General features: G+C 41.8%; 2 protein-coding genes across 4 annotated transcripts; both read left to right on the plus strand.

Annotated features, from left to right (window-relative positions):
* Positions 1-616: 616 nt before the first annotated feature.
* LOC141944810 (C-type lectin domain family 12 member B-like) lies at positions 617-9826 on the plus strand. 3 transcript variants are annotated; one of them, XM_074871996.1, is made up of 7 exons: positions 617-828; positions 3440-3538; positions 4248-4391; positions 5514-5668; positions 7233-7348; positions 8168-8362; positions 8460-9826. In XM_074871996.1, exons 1-6 carry the CDS (start codon positions 738-740, stop codon positions 8331-8333), a joined length of 771 nt encoding a protein of 256 aa, XP_074728097.1. In that variant the 5' UTR covers positions 617-737; the 3' UTR covers positions 8334-8362; positions 8460-9826. The 3 variants fall into 3 exon arrangements, with proteins under 3 accessions (XP_074728097.1, XP_074728099.1, XP_074728098.1); XM_074871998.1 differs by lacking the exon at positions 4248-4391; XM_074871997.1 differs by lacking the exon at positions 3440-3538.
* Positions 9827-11268: 1442 nt separating this feature from the next.
* LOC141944811 (natural killer cells antigen CD94-like) lies at positions 11269-21601 on the plus strand. The gene is made up of 7 exons (XM_074871999.1): positions 11269-11305; positions 12182-12446; positions 14363-14461; positions 15843-15929; positions 16219-16373; positions 19942-20054; positions 20414-21601. Exons 2-7 carry the CDS (start codon positions 12320-12322, stop codon positions 20532-20534), a joined length of 702 nt encoding a protein of 233 aa, XP_074728100.1. The 5' UTR covers positions 11269-11305; positions 12182-12319; the 3' UTR covers positions 20535-21601.
* The last annotated feature ends 646 nt before the right edge of the window (positions 21602-22247 follow it).

A 22247-nucleotide genomic window follows, 5' to 3' on the forward strand; every position in this document is an offset into this window, starting at 1 on the left:
AGCAAACTGAGTGGAAGAAAATTTCTTCTGAGATATAGCCTTTGTCAAGAGATTCTTCTAGTTTGGTGACATAGATCTCCCAGGCCAAACAATCACTTTGGGAAGGTGACATGGAACACAAGAGCCAACACCCTGACATATTCTAGCTGGAGTGCCAACCTCGAGCACAAGTGCTTGCTTCTTTTGGTTGAGAGCACAATTAAAGAAGCACAGCTTTAAGATGCAAGTCCACCTTCTGGTTTGCTTTCAAGCACATTCCGGTAGGAAACAGAAACTAAAGTGTGACCACGTATCTGCTTCTGAACACAGCTGCCTGAACTAAAAGACAGCTATAAAACATTTTATCCAAGTCTGTGTTTCAAGCCTGAACCTGATGTAATCAGCAGTTACACACTGCCTATCCAAAAGAAGAAGAGTTTTAATGAAAAGAGAAGAGTTCTACGAAAGTGTCTGCGTTTTCTTCAGTAATGGCAGAAAGAAATATATGCCAGTCAGGGAGGGGAGAAGTAAGGTAAAGAGGCAGAAAGAGAACATAGCGATGAGTGAAAGAGGAACATTTTCTTGTCAGTACTGTGATTGAGGAAGCTCACATGTATCTTGATGCCTCTGTTGCTTCATTTGTGTCTGCCAGTGTGAGGAAACCCCCGCAAAGGGGTAGATTTTCTTCCTAGCTTAGTAGCTGCAAACGCTAGATCTTTTTCTACCTTTTTGTTCTGACTTTTTTCTTTTTACCAGCTATGACAGAAGAAGTAACATATGCTAATCTGAAATTTGAAAACAGCCATGAGCTGGATAATATCAAAGAGCCTGAAGATACTAAGGAAAAAGGTGTAGTATTTATGAAGCTTTTATGATTTATTCTTGCTAAAGTAGATGGGATGGGAAATACTTTTAATTATATGCCCAAGGGGCCTTTGTTAACTTTGTTACTATCAGAAAAGTTATGCTAGCTATAAATATATCCTGGGTTTTGTTGCTTTCATTTCTGTCTGAACTTTTTAGAGTTTGGAAGGTATACTTGAAATAGTGATCTTCTTATTACACAGAAAAGCATATTGCTGGGTGTTATACTAAGATCTACAAATAAGCCTAATTGTCTAAACCTCAAGTTCAAGTTAATTTGAACTAATTTTTAAAGTGGATCAGTTCCATTTAATTTTTCCATGCATTTGCATTCAAGCTTAGAACTGAATTAGCTTTAACTGACTCAATTTATTTCACTTCTGAAGTTCTAGTTGAATTAAGGCGCTGGTCTTTGAAATGGCTATATCTGTTAAAGGGCTGAATGCATGTTTATTTTAAATACTAATTTTAAATGAATTTTCCTTAATTTGTGTTAAATTGCGAAGATGAGCTCTAGATTTGAGTGGTGCAACTCATGGGAACAAAGAACATAGAAAGTAATAGCTGTTTGTGGGGTCAGGCTCTGGAGCAGAGATTTACAAATAAGAGGACAAGTTGCTTGCGATTCAGAAGGAATTCTCTGGGGAATTCTGCATCAAAGAGCAGTGGTTTAGAACACTGTTATGTTTTTTGAACATATGTTATGCTTTCTGAACATATGTTATGCTTTTTGAACATTGTTAAGTTATGGGTTTGAGCATTGCCAAAGTATAATTCAGGATCTGAAAAAAAAAAAATCTGAACTGTTTTTGTGTCAAGCTCTGGGCTTCCTTTCCTTTAACATCCAACAACACCAGCATCCTCATACCACTCCAGATGTCCTGCTTCTGTGTCCCAGGGTAGACAATGCATATTTTGTGATGTGAAACCACCATTCTGAGAGGGCAAGCACAGTCTGTGCATTATTTCACAAACATCAAATTGAAACAACCACAGTGAATAAATATGTCCATTCTAGGACAACGGGAGTACATAGAGGAAGGAGGAACCAGCCCAAGACCCCGTTACCTGTGCTAGATGTAGCAGAAGCAATGTGACATTACAACATACAGTCCAGGGAACCATTACCTAAAGAAATTCTTACAGCAATATTTTAATTGAAACAGTCAAAGCTCATACGAGTTTATTTAGCAGCCTGCCCTAGGGAGTCAAATTTCTGTTATTGAGGTTCTCCAGGCACCTAATATTCAGCTTCAGAGCATGTACAGAAGCAGTTTGACCTTAAAAAAATCCATATGTCCAGCAGTCAATTTGTCTTTAAGTCTTGTTAGGGTCTATGAGGTATGTGATTCTCCTGGGCAGGCTCTATCTCTGAGTTCATCTGTTGAATGCCCGTGGGATTAGACTTTGGAAAATAATGCAGAAGGGAGATGTTCTTTCTCTTCGTGAAGGGCCTGGGTATTTCTCTTTTATGCAGTACCAAGCAGTTAGAGCACTTCCTTAGACTGAGGTTGCATTCTGTGATGAAATGCAAGTGCAGGGAGAGTGGCAGGAGTAATATATATTTAGCAAGGCTTTTGTCAGTGTTTCTTACAGTATTGTCATTTTAAAGCTGAGGAAGTTATGGGCTGGCTGGTGGACCGTTAGGTGGACTGAAAACTTACTGGACTACCAGGCTCAAAGGGGAGTAACAGTCTCAAAGAGGGTTACAACAGTCTGCCCAGGACTGCTTCACCACAGAGGCTGACCACAGCATATTTGTAGGAGAAGTATGCTGCATACTTTCTATTCGTGTTCCCTCAGCTTGACACACTAAATTTCAGTTCCCACTCCTTCAGCAATTCATTCCCCAATCTACTGCATTTACTGGATTAAGTCCAGCTGGTTGCAGCTCTCCACAGAGTCCATAGAGTGGCAAGTTTAATACCTGCCTTAGATTTAGTGCCTCCCTGAAAAATAATGCTTTTTGTCCCTCCTTTCCTGCATCTTAACCCAGAAAACTTTCCAGCTCCTATAAACAGGGTCTCTTTTGGATGATCCACACGCTTAAAATGTTCTTTGCTCGGGAAAAGCTTGTTCCTATTTCTCCTCATTGAGCGCTCATCTCTATATCTAGGCTGGAACCCTTATTATAGAAAAAATCACTATGAATTCCTAGCTAGAAATCTCAAACTACTGTAAAGTACCAGATGAGTTTACTGTAGCACTCAGGTTAACCAGATTACCACAGATATTTGCCGCACATCACAAATTACCACAACCATACAGCGTGTATTTTTTTTCAGCTTTGAGCAAGCAAGTTTTAGACTTTGCAATATCTTGCTTTCTGGATATCTTTCTTGCCACAGTCCATAGCCTTTGAAAGGACCAAGGCTGTCCACATTCTCCACTGAGCTGTTGTGGTCTCTCATTCTCTTACTTTGTTTGAGCATCTTTTGCTGAGTACAGAGCCTCTGCTGCAGGAACACACAACTGTAAAGTGAAAGCAATTATTTATTGACCAGTGCACCCCAAAGATGGCTGCAATTTAATGAGGCTAATGTGTTCACCATTCCCTTAGTATCACACCTCCATTTCATGATTGAATTCCTCCCAGGGCCTCCCAGTTCGTCCCGCTCTTGCTCGCCAGTAGTCCTGATTTTGTTCACGCTGTGCCTGGCACTGCTGATGGCGCTGGTGACCCTGGCAGTTTTCTGTAAGTACTAAAGCTTTTCTGTTTGCTGGGGGGCTCAAGCTACTGAATAACATCAGACTGACATCTCCTTCAGGTGCAATTTCTAGTGCAGCTGAGAACAGGCAATGAGGCAAACCAGCTGTTTCCCCTTGCCGCAGCATCTTTGTCCTCTTCTCAACGTGATGAGGCTAGAACTGAGCAACGTGGAGGGGAGCTGGAAAGGGGTGGAGTAGGACATTCACTGCTCGCTCTGCCTGCCATTGTCTGGCCTCCTAAAAAATGTATCCTCAATCCTGCTGTACTGACTAACGATGGAGTGAATTCCTCTTTGATAGCGCTGGATCTGAAGGGAAGGGAGAAGCTTTGTGTCACAATAAACAGGTTGTGCCCATTACCTCCCATCTGCAAAAATCCCACTGGGATCCAGAGCTGAAGTTCACATTTTTAGGAAGAAAGCACAGCCTGGAAACCAATATACAGAAAGATACACACTGGAAATAGATGATAAAAGGTGGCACTTCAATTTTGTTGTTCACTCACAGCCAATTAATAAGAAATCCACTATGCAAATAGTCTCTATCTCAGCAGCCCTTACATGCAACTGTTCCGGGAGGAATAACAATGATCCCAAATGGTTTATTTATCCCTAATGATGTAGTAAGAGATTCCCTATCTGCATCCCACCCTTTCTGAAGGGCTGCACTGGAAAATACCTCATTGTGAATTTCAGTTTTCCAGATTCCCAAGGACTACAAAACACAACTTAGAGACCTCAACATGACAAAGAATGAGCTGCATGCAAATTTCTCAAAGATGCTGCAAGAAATAGGAAATCAGCTGTGCTTGGAAGCGGGAGAAAGCCTTAAAAATAATGGTAAATCAACAAGTTTTGATGAAGGCTTATCTTTCAACATGGCAGGGAAGGAAATGAGATGTGTCTTCTGTGTCTAACTCAGGTCTGTCTCCTCAGGTGAGCCTGTGTCTTCTCAGATGTGACCACCAAAACGTAGGCAATGAGCATGTCTGCCTCCCGCAGTGCCTGGAGAGAGGTGCCCAGCCTGGCCATATGTGCACTGGCGTGGGACCTGGCAGGGGTACCAGGGGTTCAGGATTTAGATTCCCTAAGAAAAGGGTTCTGCAAGATGCCTTCTAGGCATGACAGTTCCCATCAGCACTAGTTCAGGGATCTCCACAACATGCTCACCTGCACCTAATAGACAATTTTACAGTGGTGCCTGAGAATTAAAGAACGTACTGTGCTCTATACAAACTTCAGTCCACACACAGGACAGTGTGCTAGTGCTGACTCCAGGTAAGAGAGGAATCTCCTAAAGTCAGGAGTGATGTGCAGTGAAGCATAGCTAAACCAAGCCGGGAGTTCACTCCCTGTCTCTTGACTGTGTACAGTGCAGGGCTGCTTCTGAAATCGGTTTGCCACAGCTCAGTAATTTAAGTGGCATCTGACAAGGAGCTACTGTGAGGAGCAGCGGCATTGGGCACAGGGATCCTATTGTGCCTGTCAGGAGAGGGGTTTCATTTGTCCAGATACTGTTGCAGAGACAAGCTAACTGTTGAGGTCTCTGTCTTAGTCAATGAAGAGAAATTGGTAGTGCAAGAACACAGTCTGTTTCCTGACAAAAAAAGACACCTGAAATGACAGGAAAAGGACACATGAGACACACCTACTTCTGTCCATTGACTAAAATGGGAATCCAGATAGGTTGACTTTGTAGACTCCTAAAATCAGGCAAAATAAATCCCATTTGCAACACCTGAACCTCCTCCTAGTGCTAAAGGAATGGGAGAGACAAGGGGATGATTCAGTTTGCATCTCTGTCATTACCTGAACTTTCTGGGATCACAGTGAGATTCCCACTGGATTAGGACCATCTCAAATATCCTCAGTCCCTATGGATCTTGTTGTCACAGGCCAACAGTGATGTTCTGTGAGGGAGAGCCTGGGAACAGAAACAACACAATGGTTTTCCTTTTCCAGGCCAGAACTGTGTTCTCTGCCCTGCAAACTGGAAGTGGGAAGGTGGAGATGCATGTTACTACTACTCTGAGGAAAAGAAGTCGTCAGAACGGAGTCGCCAGTTTTGTTCCTCACAAAACTCTACTCTTCTTCTAATAAAAGAGGCAGCAAAGCAGGTATGGGCTGGTTTCTAACTCTGTTTAGCATGGAGGAAGTTCATGCACCCTGTCAGCTCCTCACCTCACACATAGTTTTCTTAAATGACACTGTGAGCAGGAGATTTTCTACAGTGAGTAGGTTGTCCTGGGCAGTGCTAAGGTAATCACCACACAAAGCACATCATCAAACTGGGAGGACTGGTGAAAGCAGGTTCATGGCTGTTTTGCTGTGGGCAATGTTTTCACTAGTTTCACAAGTATTACAGATCCATATAAGGATTTGGTAAGATACCAGTGTGAAAACTTCTTTTAACTTGGTCTCCCCATACACAACCCATAGTCCTCCCCATTTTGTAGAAGTTCTTTCCACAAAAGTTGATCTCATCTTTTCAATCAAAATGAAAACACTTGGCAGCAAGTTGCTGAAATGTGGCCTAATCTTTTAGTAAATGACAAAAAACTGAGGTGGGAAGAGAAAATGCCAGGTGTCAAGTGAAACCATGCTTTTGCCTCTGCATGCCAGCAGACATATTGAAGACCAAAGGCAGAAAAGATGTGCCAAGACCTAGAGTCACGGGCTGGACCTGCCTGCTCCCCAGCACTCGACAAATGCCAGTTCCCCTCTCACTGAGCTGCAGGCCATAAGGATTCTCCCAGAAGTAAAGGGAAGCAGCTTTATTCTCACCTTCCCAAACTAGTGACAGCAAAGCTTGTGAGGTGCAGTCTGTTCTAGCTGTCTCAATCACGGCATTGAGAAGTATGTGGAAAACCAGAAAATGGAGAAGTGCACTGGGTATGACAATGATAAGTGAAGGAAGGAAGAGAACAACAGAAAAATAGAATTCAAATCTTCAGAGATTTCCCTCAAGCAGCAGTGAGAAAGGCAGCGTTATAGAAGTTTATATTCACGGAATCACAGAATCATCTAGGTTGGAAAAGACCTTGAAGATCACCTAGTCCAACCATTAACCTCACACTGACCATTCTCAACTCCACCAGATCCCTCAGCGCTATGTCAAACCAACTTTTAAACACCTCCAGGGAGGTTCTTTCTTACCTGTTCTGCTCAGAGCATTTTTTAAGAACAGAATATCACTAAATGCTTAACTTTAAGGTTGCTTCTACTTGTCATGGTCCAGCTTCTGGCAATAAATCAACGATGGTAGAGTCAAATGTGAAGGTTCAACAAACCCAAGAGCTCCCTGCAGAGTCTTCCTTTTCTCTGCTGACAAATACTAACGACAGAGTAAAGGGGGAGGAAGGACACATGAATAAAGGGGGGGAGAATGATCCAGTGGGTGACCCGATTTAAATCCCAGAGGGGTTTAAATCAGATTGATGAGGGTGACATTGCTCTTCAGAGCTAGAAGTCTATCTTCTCTCCAACTAAAAACAGTTCTACTGTCATTTCTCCTTTAATGCTAGGCTTACCCTTTCAGTACAGAACTTGTCCTGACAGGTTAATGATTTGTAGTATTTACATTCTTTAAGAAATTTCCATCAGTGCTTTCAGCTTCTGAGCCTAAATATTTATTTTTAATATCTTCCTGAATATGTTTTGAATTGCCCTTACTCTCCATAGGAAATGGTAAAAAAATTTCCCACAAAGTCATACTGGATTGGATTAACATTTAGAGATGAACAGACAGGCTGGTATTGGGCAGACAACACACCTCTTACAGAAGAACAGAAGTCTTGGTAAGTGAGCAGCTTTCCCACAGTACGTAAAGTTGGTCCTTACCCACACTCAACTCCCAGTTTCTCTGACACAAAGGGCACATAGAAGAGCCAACTTTTATGCAGCATTCTCTGTATTCTGGGTCTCATTCGTACATTTCAGATTTTTCTTGGCCTCACCCAGAACTGCTGGGAAGGTGATCAAGGTACTATTACTGGGCCAAAAAAAAGTACCTGCAAAGCTTATTTCCGCAATTTAGTTTCAGACTGACCATAAATGTCATATGTTTCTGTTGTGTTTGACATCTTGTTTCAGTGAGGCTACAAGGAAAAAACTGCAATGGAAAGGTGCTCCATGTCATGCTTTTGTTCTTCTACTTTTTTGTTTTCATATAAGACACTTTATTCTCTAGAATCATTTCACTTAAGTTTAACATGTTATTTCAGAAATACAATACATCTTTTTTTGTGCTTTCAAACCTGCTTTGGCAATTTTCCTTTTCATTATTGGGCAGTGTCCTCTCAACATTTCTGTCAAAGCAGCCATTGACACCCTTCAGGCAGTACCCAGGAGTTAGTGTTTCTGACTGTCAGGTACAAGAAATGGTTTAGGGTACACACTTAGAGTCTGCTGGGAGTGCTTGTTGGTATGTTCAGGATGGGGTCAGTCTCCTAGGAATTGGTGCACAATGTCACTAAATGCTTTATTTCTTTGTTGGGGGTATATATTCTTCGTGAAACCACATAAGTAATTCTTGCAAAGATGGGTCTTTTTGGAAGGGGCAAGGATGCACCATTTGAATGAGGTGAGATGTAACAATAAAGACTTTTCTTTCCTAGGGTAAAGTATCCAAACTCCCTCCAAGGGTGTGCATATTATTATTATGATTCCATATCTACCACACGATGTAAAGAAACTCTTCACTATATCTGTGAAAAGCCCGTCATCCAATTACAGCGAGGTAACAACCATTGGCAAGAGAACTGGTTTGTCAGACCAAAATGATTATGAGAAGCTAGAAGACATTCTGCAAGGTTGGAATTTTTTATTTTGTTTTTGAGAACTATCCCATGAGAATTGAAGTATGTTGGATTGGACGTAATACACTTCCCTGTTTTCATTCCTTTTTAGGCATATGTAAAAATACCTTCATACTACAGAAATGGGCATGGTGACGGGCTCCAGGAGCCACCCAAGTTTGTTGTTCCAGATCTAAAACTGCCAAATGATTATTCAGTTTTAACCAGCACAAGTAATGGACAAAATGGCCAAAAGTGCTGGCCAGGAAAAAAAGCACAGTGACAAGGCAAGCACATAAAGATACTGCTCCTCTCCCAGCATCCGCTGATCCCGTCCTAATAGCACTTGTCAGTTCTTACCTGTACAGCTGTAACACAACACAAGTGATGAGGATTAAACCCTTCCATTCAGGAAACACTACTGATGTCTTCTTGATCTGACTGCTTTAATACCCTAGTGGGCTGGAGTATACAACACACAAACACAGTCATCCTCAGAAGGCGGGCCAAAGTGTTCCCAAACTGTATTAATAATCATGTTTGCTCTGGAGCACAGGGATTCATAGTCCTCCTAGGGACTTGTGCAAGTGGCACAGGAGAAGACACCCTTCTGCTATGCATGTCTAGGTCTCTTCCATGCTTTATACTTCTTCCTAGCACTGTCAGTTCCCTTTTTTTTTTTTTTTTCTTCTTTTTTTCTTTCTTTTTTCTTCCTAGTAGTAATTCTGCTCTATTTTTTACTTTTCTAATTTTTTACTTTTTTGATCTATTGCAAGATTTACGCTAGGGTTCAGTCAGAGACATGAACAGAACCTTCTTTTATGTCACCCTCCGCAGCTCGGTACAACAACGACGGTCAGGTTCAAATCGGAAATCTCAATTCCATAACACTGTTTTGATTTGAGCAAAAAGTCCACAAATTCCTAGCTTGGTCCCCTCTGGAGACTTGTGTATTCCTTGTGGATTGTATCCCAGATTATTTATTTTGGACCGTCTACCACTGGTGTAGCAGGTGGGCTGCTAAAGCATTAGTCAGTCCCTTCAAGAATGAGTAATTCTAGTTCTAGTGCCTCACTGATCTCAGCACTACGCAGCAGTTTCTGATCATCAACATGAACATTTCGGGTGTTATTTTCAAATACCAATTTCACGCTCTGGAAATCTTAGTGAATTGCTCTTCATTTCTGCTCTTTAACTCACCACTTGCATCTCTAATGTGAGCTCTCCTAGCTGCTCCTCTCAGTCGCTCTCCTGGCTGTTCCTGTTTCTGGAGGTGAAAATGCAGAGTGCTTCTGTCCTGCAGTGCAGACGCAGCCCTGGTGACTTCCCAGACATTCATACCAGCTACACCGAAATAAGAAATGTCACATGGAAGGTATCCTGCCTGTATTTATGGTGTATCCCTTCTTGATAATGAAGGGCTTTGCTGTAATTTGGCAGGAAAACTAAACAAGAAAGATTAAAAAAAAAAACCAAAAAGAGTCTGATCTTGTTTTCTCTTACATTAGAGTGACTGTGAGGAAACAGGAAAGATATTTTCAGGATGTTTTTTCATTAATGGGGCATGTCTAAGAGCAGATGGGAAAATCCTAGGTGTTTCCGCAGTTTGCTGAAGACAGACATGACCTGAGATTGACAGCTCCCCACGCTGACAGGTAGTCACAAGGCTACATCATATCTTGCTGTGGCCTTGATCTTTTGGGTCAATTTACTGCCAGCCCAAAAGCAGTCTCTGGTGCAGCAACTGGATTTGTAACTGTAAAGGTGGGTGAGGTTACAGTATAGATTCATAGTGCGCCATGCTACTGAAGCAGAAGGAGCTAGCTGCTTCTCCTCAGAAAACAACAACTGAAACACCAAAACAAAAAAAAAAAAAGAAGAAAGAAAAAGTCACCCCCAGGGAAGTCAGACAGGAGTCAGTGCCCCAGCATCCACTGCAGGTGTTGGGAGCGCTGCAGCAAGCAACCTCCCCCAGCAAGGCTGAAACCATCAAAGGACACTCCCTGGTCCTGGGGTAACCAGGTAGGACCTAAGGATGCGCCGTCTGATGCATCCCCTTTTCCATTGGAAAGAGCTTTTCCTTACAGGGGAAGAGACATGGAAATGTTCTGTTCATGTATTGGTTGAGATGGCAGTTTGGAATCACAGTTCCTCTTAACAGCGTGTTCCCCATGTCTAAATTCCATCCTCCCCACACCCCCACCCCCAGTCATAGACTCCAGCCAATGCAATTTGATGGTCACATTCTGGTTAATAAATACAGCTGTTTTGTCCAGCCTGCTGACAGCATCTATACACAGGCTGTGTTCAAATGTAGACCCAAACTTCCCGCCTTAGTTACCTTTCTTTTCATCTGAGTCTAAAGAAACAAGAAATTTTGCCTGCCCTGGACCCTTACACAAGAATGGAGAGCATGATGATGAAGCCCCGTCTTAATGCTTTTGTTATTTCTGCTCTTGCAGCAGGATCTGTTTTAAAAGGTGACACCAAAAATTTAAAAAAAAAAAAAAGTGATATAATTAACAGACTACTTACTGTATTCAGAGCTACCAAAATAATACAAGAAAACTACTTTACTTGCTGTTTTCTCTCCAGAAGTAAAATCAGGTTGGTGAAAAGTTTCCCCAAAGGTGATTCATTACATGCTCGTGAAGTTGTCACTAAGACTGCAGAGGTTACTGTCATGAAAACTTGCAACAAAATTCAGTAGTATAGAGACACTTCACTCCCAGTTATCTGCAGTAAAGCCCTTTTTACACTAAGGTGCCAACGTACAGTTGTCAGGCCCGATAGACAAGCACTTTTTGCACCATATTTAGCATGAGGTTTTTATGAGGATATTACAGATACACCATGTGACCATGACTGCTACTCCTTGTGTGCCCCTCTGTGTAATAAAACTGACAGTAAGCACCCTTTGCTCCCAACTTTTCCATCATGCTTTCTCTTTGCATACAGGTAAGATATAATGCAAGAAATGCATGCAGCCAGAGATACTTCTCTCTGAACAGATCTATCCTCTGCACAGCAAGGCAGGAAGAATAGCCCAGATGTTAGAATGTATTTCAAGTCTGTTGATATTATTTTGCAAATGGGGAACTCTCAACTTTACGCACAAGAGCAGGAACAGCTACCACAGAAGTTCCTCTCTTGCAACTTCCTTCTGACTGACCCTGTCACCATCATGCAACTCATCATGCCTGGGAAAGTGCTCTGTTAAGGAGAGTTGGTCACTGAAGATGTTAAGAACTACAGCTCATCACTGGAGCAAGGCAGTGCAGAGAGCTTGAGATGGAGAGTGAGGATGGACAAACCACTTCTGCACAGTGACTTCTGTGTACAGTTCAACAGCAGAGAGGTCCTCAGTGTAGTCTGGTCTTTCTCTGACATAGGCTGAGAGGTCATGTGAATCCTGCCAAGCTCCTGGCCTCACCACCCTTTCAGCTCAGCTTTTCCTCTTCTTGCATTTATTTCAGTGGATTTTTATAAAATAATTTCATTTTTCATTCATTTCACAGCAGTGTATAGAAATGTAGTCTATTCCTTTCCGTGCAGCTGTTGTGTTGAATTTGTGCCCTGAGACATGAGCAGAACATCTTTCATACTTTAACTCAAAATAGCAACTATTTCTAGCACATCTTATATTAAGGAAGTAGAAAATCCTGATGTTTGCTGTATTTATGGGGTCAGATCAGGTGGATAGTTAAATCAAACAGCCTTAGGTTCCAGCCAGCAACCAAGACTCCCTGTCTTCACATTCAGGAAGAAAATATCCATCTTTGTCAGTGTCACCTTAATATGCTTTCAATATGTTACACTTCCACTATGCCACAGTAATCAGAACAGAGCCAGCTTCCTCCGTGGTTTCACTGGAAATGCTGAAATGTGAACCATTCTCATCGCCTTGACATTGGTCTCGCTGCAGTGTGCCCCTACTTCCACAGTGCAGGAAAGAAGGGTGACAAGCTCGACATGGAGGATGAGGAAGGCTACACCGCTTTAAATTTACGACCCTCAGCTTCAGCTATTACTCCTGGATATTCCAGCAGAAACAAACGTTCTGCATTTAAGGCTCCAGCCCATTGTGTTACAGTAGACAGTAAGTACAGATGGAAATTAGCTTTCTGATTTAAATCAGGGCATAACTTAAATCTCCATGTTTATGTTGATTCTTTAGAACCCTTCTAAACTCTGTAGTATATTCTTAGATAAATATTCATAGAAACAGCACAGAGAATAATTATGATGGAGTCTTGTGTGCTATTGTTTATGATCACAGATGATATTTTTTCTCAAGCCTATCTTTACTCTAGTATTTTTTCCATTTACTTTAACACAGAAGACAAATTCTACCTTTCTGTGGATTCTTTTTCCTTTTGCTAGGATTTATTACAGCATGGCACAAAAGATGAAGGCACTATAGTTTTATCCGATAATGCAGGCCTTGGAAAGGGAAGCAATTTCCTCAGCTCTGGGGAATAGAAAGGTGCCCTGTTTATCGGTCTTAATAGGGAATGTAAGCTCTGATAGGAGTATATATTTTTATTTCTTTATACTCAAAGCTTTTCTATAAACAAGCAGAGTGCTATCTAAGGTAGTGGACTGTGCCCATGGAATGCCCGAGTTCATAAAATGATGACTTGAGTACTGTTGCTGCTGCTCATAAATTCACCACATGGCTTATGTGTGAAATAAATATCATTGCTGCTCTTTGCAGGTTGGCTAGAGTAGACAAAGACTAAATTAACAACACTCTGGTGCTGTCTGGAAAAGATGTAAGGCTATCCATGGATAATGACTGCTTGACAAGGAGGATGGAGGAGAAGCTGTTAAGAAGCAGCAGCCAGAAAACCAAGGATAAAGTATTAGGGAGTGTGATCTAGGGGCAGAGGTTCCCCGAAAGAAACAGGGTGGCAAGCTCAGAAAACTCTTAAAATGGCCTTTTGATATGCATAGAGAACATGTATAGTTGATAGACTTATGACCAAATTAGGTTGCGAGGGACCTCTATAGTTCATTTTTTCTAATCTTTTGCTCAAGAGGGCTAGCTCTAAAGTCTGATCAAGCTTCTGAGGACCTTGCCCACTTGAGTTTTGGAAACCTCCGGGGATGGAGATCTCACAACCTCTCTGAGCACTTGTCCCCAATGTGGTGTCACCTGCAGTCTCTTCAAATGACCTTTAACTTGTGCAGGTTAGGGTTGTCTCCCTTAACTTTGACCATGTAAGTTTTAGTTGCCAAATCTGTCTGTACTTCTGGGCACCTCTGGAGGGTGTTTCTTCTCACCTAACAAAAGGTTAGTTCCCTGGAGGTGCTTGTTCTGATGCACTGGACTCCCGTAAAATACTTGATGCATGTAATACTTTTCAATTAACCTGAACACTCTAGAATAGATATGAAAGGGTATTATAGAAAATTGCAGACCACTGCTTCCCAAGAGGGAAAAATGCATATATATATATAAAAGAAAAGATTTTAATCAGAGGATATTCAGCTGTAAAATTCTGGAGAACTACATTCCTGATTAGACATTGAACCACAATGGAAATCTGGAGAAAGAGCCTTAAGAAAGATACACAGTTTAATGTTCAAACATCTCAATCATTCAGACATCCCAATCACAGGTTCCAGAAGTAATTATCCAAAACCAGGTGGTTATCCAAAACTAGATGGTAATTTTTCTTTTTCAAGGTGGAGGATTTAGAGATTGTTTTATTATTTCCAGGACTGTGAGAACTGCAAAATCTAATCTGTTTACCTGTCTCATGGGAAGATGTTTTACTCTAAAACACTAAAGCCTAATAAATAGTTAATAAATATTTTCAGTGGATAAAGAGGTATTTTCTCAAAATGACTTCAGGAAATTCAGAACAGTGATAACAACTGCAGTAAGAAAAAAAGAGGCTTTGCAGAAGGGGTAAAGGTGAACTGGTGTTGTCAAAGGGGAGGTAATGCCACTGTGTGGTGAGGACAGTTGCTGGTTTTGTTGCTGAATGGGTTTTTTGTTTGTCCCAGGAGCCTCTGCCTCATCTTCCATATGGCGGCCAGTGGCCTTTGCTTTCCTCGCTTTGTGCCTGGTGCTGCTGATAGGGCTGGTAGTCCTGCTGGCCCTGTGTAAGTACTGTGGTGTCCCAAGCTGTGGGAGTGAATTCCAGCCATATAGTTGCTTCTTCTCCCTCTGCGGATTCCTGGTGTTCCCATTCCCCCAGTGTAAATTATACAGCAAGAAAGGCAACAGTACAGCTCTCCCACAGAAGTACCCTCATGGCTGAGTGTCAGCACCAGTCACTCAGGATCACTAATATCTGCACTTTTAGTTACCTTAACCCTAAGGATTACATTAATACTAATGCAAGACCTACCCCTAACTAACCCTTACCCTAAAACTAACCCCTAAATTTAACACTAACCCTAACCCCCTAACTTTAATCCTAACCTTTATGACCCTAACACTAAAGCTAATCCTTAAACCTATCCCTAAGCACAAACCTAACCCCAACCCTAATCCTAAACTATACCCCTAAATATAACCCTAACACCTAATGCGTAACCCTAGCCCTAATCATAATGACCTAACCCTAACCCCCTAACTTTAATCCTAACCTTTATGTCCCTAACACTAAAGCTAATCCTTAACCCTATCCCTAAGCACAAACCTAACCCCAACCCTAATCCTAAACTATATCCCTAAACATAACCCTAACACCTAATGCGTAACCCTAGCCCTAATCATAATGACCCTAACCTCAACCTTAACCCTAACCTTCACCCCAACCCTAACCTATACCCCTAACACTTACCCTAACCCCTAACTCTAACCCATTTCTGAAACGCTTTGTTTTCACACCCAGAAGCTCACCTCGTTAGCCACACTATCTGGATGATGGTGCCCCCCTGTGACTGTTACCGCAATACTTCACAGTTACGGATCCCTCTTTTTCTTGGATTGAAAACTTTTTGCAGGGAGGGCAATCCCGGCGTCAAAGTATTGTGACTGATGCATTTGCCCAATGATTACAGCAGATTTTCCATAGAAACATTTCAATTAACAACCAAAGATGATGCCACGTTACATTTGGAAGCACAGACAGAGTCCCCAGCTTCTTTTTCGCAGGAGCGAAGCAGTTGCAAGTGCCTCGGACAAACACTCAGCGTGGTCCATGGCATCACAGAGGCAATTCTTCAGGATTCTAGTCTGACACCCAGCCTTTCCTCCCCACCATTCAAAGATGCAGTGTCACCAATCCTAGATAAATTCATTCATATCTTTGTCCAGATGCTTTTTGAAAAATCTTTCAGGGCAGAGATGCACCCACATTCCCAGGTGACCTTTTCCAGTGCTGCACTTTCTCCTGGTGAAGAAAATGCAGACGATGTACACACAACGCTGGACATAAAAATGAAGTAGACAAAAAATAAAAGAATGCCAAAAGCTACAAATTAAAGCTACAAATTTTTTAAAACTATCTTTGATAAGCACTTTCATGCCCTTCAGTTTTTCAGGTTTCCAAGGATCCCGAGGAAAGAAAGAAACTGCAGGAAATGAGGGAAGCATTGTGTTTTGAAGGGAAGGAGAACAATGGTAAATGTGTTTGTTATGTAAATAAACACAAATCACCCCCTTTTCAGAGCCCGTTGACTGAAAAACTATAAATCACCAGGGAAAAGATCTGATCGGTTAGTGTCTGTTTTAAACTGTGGAGTATTTAAGATGTGGATATGTGTATGCTAACATGCAAAACAACTTGTTTCTCACCCCTCAAGAGCTCAGCTGATTCATGGCTACCCTTAATCTTCTTTTCTCAGTCAATCTGGTAGCTAAAGCCCCTCTATTCCTCACAGGTCTGTGTAATACTCTCTCTGATTTCTAGAAACAAAATGTGTTCTGTGTCCAGCAAGCTGGCAAAGCAGTGGAGCTGACAACTGCTTCTACATTTCAAAGCAGAAGAAAACATGGAAGCAAAGCCAGGAGTTCTGTTCCTCAAGAAACTCCACTCTTCTTGTGCTAAAAGACAAAGCAAAGATGGTACAGTCTTAAACCCATGCTTTCCTTTATGTCACATTTTTTAACTTCCAGCAATCTTGCAGGCAAAAAATACTTTGGTCTTTTACAGTACATATATTTAATTTACTCTGAGTCAAGTTGCCTTCCTGTAAGTCTAAGGTTATCATCACTTGCAACACTTTCTAAATTATGTGCTGTGAGACATAGTGAAATTATGTATTATGAGAACTAGAACATTGTACAAAATACCTTATTTAGCTAATATTTAGGTTTTCACAGAGAAAATAAATTGCATATTATCAGCATGGAGGAGAGGCCCAGCACACAGAATGCATGTTTTTATTATCTCTTTCCACAAGTTTTGTTACTGAGGGCTCCCAGCATCAAACCCACATCCACTGGAAATCTAGGGAGTGGCCAATTCACCATGGTACTGTCATTTGCATGCTGCACTACAAAGTGACTATAAAAGGTTTTTTTTCTGACCTTGTGTTATCACAGAGTGGTGTCAATGATGGCACAAAGGCTAGACAGCAGTGGATTATATTATGATGATTGAAAAAGGTTTAGGGAATTAATATTTTTAAGTAGTCTTACTAATTTGTTTTTTTTTTTTTTTTCTGACTAATGAAAAATCTGTAATTTGCTACTGAGACCATATTTTCCCTTTTCGAAAACATGTATCTGGGAACCTCTTTTTCAACAGCTATTAAGCTTGCACAAAGCCCAAATATCCTTATTTTCTTTTTGCTACATAAGGCTTTTAAAAGGAAACAAGCTTCCCTGGAAACTCTTTCCTTTTTCCAGATGGAGTTAGCTTCATATGGGGGTTCTCAACTCTTTCATTTTAAGGCAGAAAGGTTGGCCTTTTGTATTATTTTTTTAAGTGAAAATCAGATGGGTAGAGACAAAACAGAAAGTGGAGAAACAGTTTATTATTGAGTTTAGCAGCATCCTGAGGTCAGAATCATGGTTCACACTACTGGGAGACACCTGAACACCACACCTTCATTGCTGAATTCCAGAGGCGATTTTGATATGTTATATAAATCCCTGGAAAGTTTGATTCCAGATGTCTGGGTGCTTGCTTTTTCTTCCACATGTAGTATATGCAGCTGCAGTCAGTCTGAGGCCAGACCAGTTCAATCCAACTGTGGATTTTAGATTTTGGATGAGTCCCTAAACGTGCTACTAAGCAGTAGTAGAGTATCTGGAGGATCTGAACAGGCTAAGTTGCTGAGGAATCTCTTAGGTAGCACTTAGACACTGAGGGAATGATTCAGGTGCCTAAGCATAGGTTTCTAGGGCAATCTGAGATGCCCAGGGTGATTGTCTTTGACCTCCAAATAATGCCTCAGCAAGACACTGTTCTCCCATAGGTTCTGACTTGTGCCTGTCAGCCATATGTGAAGATCTCAGACAGGCTGGAGAATCTCAAAAGGTGCTAGAAACTTGTATTTAGGCAACAGGCTCTGCCCTCTATGGTGTGATTCATCTCACCTAACTTCAGCCATCTACAGTGTAAGCAGTCTGCAACTTCAGAGCTACTTCTTTAGGTTCCATTACAGTTGGTGGGATATCTGGCCAATACAGTCACTATTCAGTAGCACTCCACTGGGTGAGATGAAACACTTCTCAGGGTCCACTGGATATTAGGAAGCATTTCTTTACAGAAGAGGTTGTTGGGCGCTGGAATGGGCTGCCCAGGGCAGTGGTGGAGTCCCCATGCCTGGAGGTGTTTAAGAGTCAGGTTGACCCAGCGCTGAGGGATCTGGTGTAGTTGAGAACGGTCAATGTTAGGTTAATGGTTGGACTGGATGATCTTCAAGGTCTTTTCCAATCTAGATGACTCTGTGATTCTGTGATCTGTTGGCCTCCGCAGACTCTAATTGGGGCTTAAACAGCGCTCCCGTATCTATATCCCACCTCTGTGCACAGCAAGATCATGGAGCAGATCCTCCTGGAAACTATGCTAGGGCATATGGAAAATGAGGAGGTGATTGGTGACAGCCAACATGGATTCACTAAGGCAAATTGTGCCTAACAAATTTGGTGGCCTTCTACAATGGGGTTACAGCGTTGGTGGATAAGGGAAGAGCAACTGATGTCATCTACCTGGACTTGTGCAAAGCTTTTGAGACTGTCCCACACCACATCCTTGTCTCTAAATTGGAGAGACATGGATTCGATGGATGGACCACTCAGTGGATAAGGAATTGACTGGATGGTCACACTTAAAGAGTTGTGGTCAATGGCTCCATGTCCAAGTGGAGAGCAGTGACGAGCGGCATTCCTCAGGTGTCAGTGCTGGGACCAGCACTGTTTAACATCTTTGTTGGTGACACAGACAGTGGGATCGAGTGCACCCTTGGCAAGTTTGCTGATGACACCAAGCTGTGTGGTGCGGTCGACACGCTGGAGGGAAGGGAGGTGCCATCCAGAGGGACCTGGACAGGCTGGAGAGGTGGGTCTGTGCCAACCTCATGAAGTTCAACAAGGCCAAGTGAAAGGTCTTGCCCATGGGTCAGGCAATCCCAAGCACAAATACAAGCTGGGTGATGAGTGGATTGAGAGCAGCCCTGCAGAGAAGGACTTGGGGGTGTTGGTTGACAACAAGCTCAACATGACCTAGCAATATGCGCTTGCAGCCCACGAAGCCAGATGTATCCTGTGTTGCATCAAGAGAAGTATGACCAGCAGGTCAAGGGATATGATTCTTCCCCCTCTACTCTACTCTCATGAGAACCCACCTGCACTACTGCGTTCAACTCTGGGGGCACCAACGTCAGAAGGACATGGACCTGCTCAAGTGGGTCCAGAGGAGGCCATGAAGATGATCAGGGGGATGGAGCACCCTCCCTGTGAAGACAGGCTGAGAGAGTTGGGGCTGTTCAGCCTGGAGAAGAGAAGGCTCTGGGGAGAACTTACAGCAGCCTTCTAGTACCTAAAGGTGGCTACAGAAAGGATGGGGAGGGACTTTTTACAAGGGCATGTAGTGATAGATGAGAGGTAATGGTTTTAAAGAGTCTAGATTTAGATTAGATATAAGGAAGAAATTCTTTACTGTGAGGGTGGTGAGACACTGGCACAGGTTGCCCAGAGAAGCTGTGGCTGCCCCCTCCCTGGCAGTGTTCAAGGCCAGGTTGGACGGGGCTTTGAGCAACCTGGGCTAGTGGAAGGTGTCCCTGCCCATGGCAGGGGGGTTGGAACTAGATGATCCTTGAAGGTCCTTTCCAACCCAAACCATGCTGTGATTCTATGATTCTATGATATCTAAACTGCAGATATCTAAAGGCAGTGTAGATATCTAAAGGCAGACCAAATAAAGCTTCATTTTTTTAATTTAAAAAATAAGTGTTTTTACAAATCCAGAGTATACTTGTCTTGTGGCAATTCAATAAACAACGGTATTTGAATGATCCTATAGTGAGAGCAGTCAGCACTGCCTCGTGGAAAACAAGCATGGACAATGTTACTCTGCTATTGAGAAAGAACTATCTCCTTTGGTTGCAGAACCTTCACAGCTGGAAAATACAGGAACTTGGGTCTTATTTTTTGAAATATTGTTGTGATTTTCCCATACCTACAGGTTTCTCTGCCTCACGATTCACAGTTTTACTGGGTTGGATTATCATACATATCTGAAAGGGGCGGCTGGTACTGGGAGGATGGAACAGCTTTTTCAAAAGAAGCAACAAACTGGTAAGCTTTCATAACTTAGGACCAGTGTAGTTCTATCCGATGGGCCAAGTAAATTATACGAAATTTGTGCTTCCTCTTACTTTCCCATGTTTGTCACATGTGCAATGACCAAGGAACATGGAGACTATAGTATCTGCTGTGGAGCTCCAGATTTGTGTCCTGTATAAGGAACAATGGCTGGCAAAGTACATCTCAATCACATGCACTAGCCTCAAAAGGACCACCTAGCAAAATAAAATAGCTCCAAGGGGGAAATAATTCTGCATTCCAGTGGCAAATCAGTATGATTACAAATGGCCCAAATATAGATCACATGAGGTCACTGGGACATTATTAAGCCATATCTTTTCATTTCCTAGGGTTGTGTTATATGACAACATCTTCTGTGCCTCCTTCTATGGATGGATTATTTATGCTACACAGTCCTGTTCAAGTAAGCAATTCTGGATCTGTGAGAAAGTGGCTGTTCATTTCACCTGAAGAAGCATTGCAAGAAGGGATGTGGGATCTGCCACTGTGAGATACCAACTTTAGGAACTAGAAGTTTTAAATATATTTTTATTTTTGTTTGTTTATCATGCAGTTTTCTCAGAATGGTGATTCAAACGACAGGTCATTAGAGACTAAATAGTTTTATTTGCCTGCATTTTCCCTCCCAGGCTCACAAATGAGAGAGATCAAAAAACTACAAAGCTAAACACTACGGGCCTAGGAAGCAAGTTAAAAGAATTAGCTAGAGTCAAGCAATGATTCTTGTGTGACCCTCCAGGTTGACAGCCACACATTCTCACAGATCTCTGTATTTCTTGAGCTTTAGACAGCATTTTACACTAACACCTGACAGTCATAAGCCAGTCCAACTACATTCTTGATGATTTTACTCACTGAAATGCTTACTGCACACACTACACTAACTACCATCCACCCATAGTTCTCTTCTAGACCAGTTTGGCTAGGCATGCCTTGTTCTTCCAGCTGTTCCCCTGTTTGAGGTATAGGGATATAGAAAGAACACAAGGCTCTATTCATCCATAAAATTCTTTTCACATATGCATTAATATTTATGGAAACAAAAGGACATTTTTTAGAAGACTACGGGGAATCCCTGGAAGCAACCTCTGTGAAAAGTAGAGTCAAATGTCATGGTTGGATCAAAACATTACCTGAATAACGCAAATAGCAGGGAGGATAATAAATACATGCTCCATTCAGAGCTACACATAATCAGTATTCAAACTGATGCAGAATCCATTGCCACAAATCTTACTTGAGCTCTTGTATTATATCCACACTGTTTGGGATCTCTGGAGTTGAAGGTACACACTATGCATAATGTGTTATTAAAGCACTTGTCATACTTCTTGAAGGAAAATGATGTCTCTACTTTTCTGGGTGGAGTTTCATTGCATGAGTTCTTTGAAGTTTTGTATGTCAGAGTCTGTTTTGTATAACATACACATAAATTCTGTATAGATGTACCTTGTATTTATGTGTATATGCCTTAGTATTTGGAGACTTTCCTTAAAATAAATGAAAAAATAATCATATGTCTTTAATACTCAATATTTCCTCAGAAAATATTCTCAAAGCAGTTCCTTGGTAAAAAAAAAATTAACCCCTTTTCCTAATGTGCCAAAAGATGTTTGCGACCTGAATAAATTCACTATACTCAGTAGAGCCAAGACTTAGCTATAGAAATTAGAAATAATTCACTTCTAGGCATCTAAGCTGCCACATTTTACCCATTTTTCTTCCCATAAACTAACTCTTGATTTTTTTTCTAGAAATCTGCTATACACCTTTGTTTGATGGCTGCATTGTGAAAACAAATGTTAGCCTCTGGGTTTCCTGCTGACTGTCTGGTGTCACTTTTTAGGGAGCGTTCACTATTACTGTAGGAAGGTCAAGTCAGTGCTGATAACTTGCAGGGCACATTTCTTTCATTTCTATGGCTGGACAATCTTTATATACTATTTCCATATCTTCATATAGAAAACTCCATTTGGTCTCAGCACAAATCTTGGCCCCAGGAGCTTGGAAAGGGTTTTTTCCCTGTTAACAGTGGCTTATTTCAAGAGGGGATAATTTGTAGTATATAGTATTTTAAATTCAAGCAAATCCATTATTTCAGCCAGTCTGTCTTCTGGCTGTTGAAGTTCTCCTGACTACACATGGAGCCCAAGACACAAGCTG

The sequence above is a fragment of the Strix uralensis genome, chromosome 5, assembly GCF_047716275.1.
Source record: "Strix uralensis isolate ZFMK-TIS-50842 chromosome 5, bStrUra1, whole genome shotgun sequence".
NCBI classification, from domain to species: Eukaryota; Metazoa; Chordata; class Aves; order Strigiformes; family Strigidae; genus Strix; species Strix uralensis.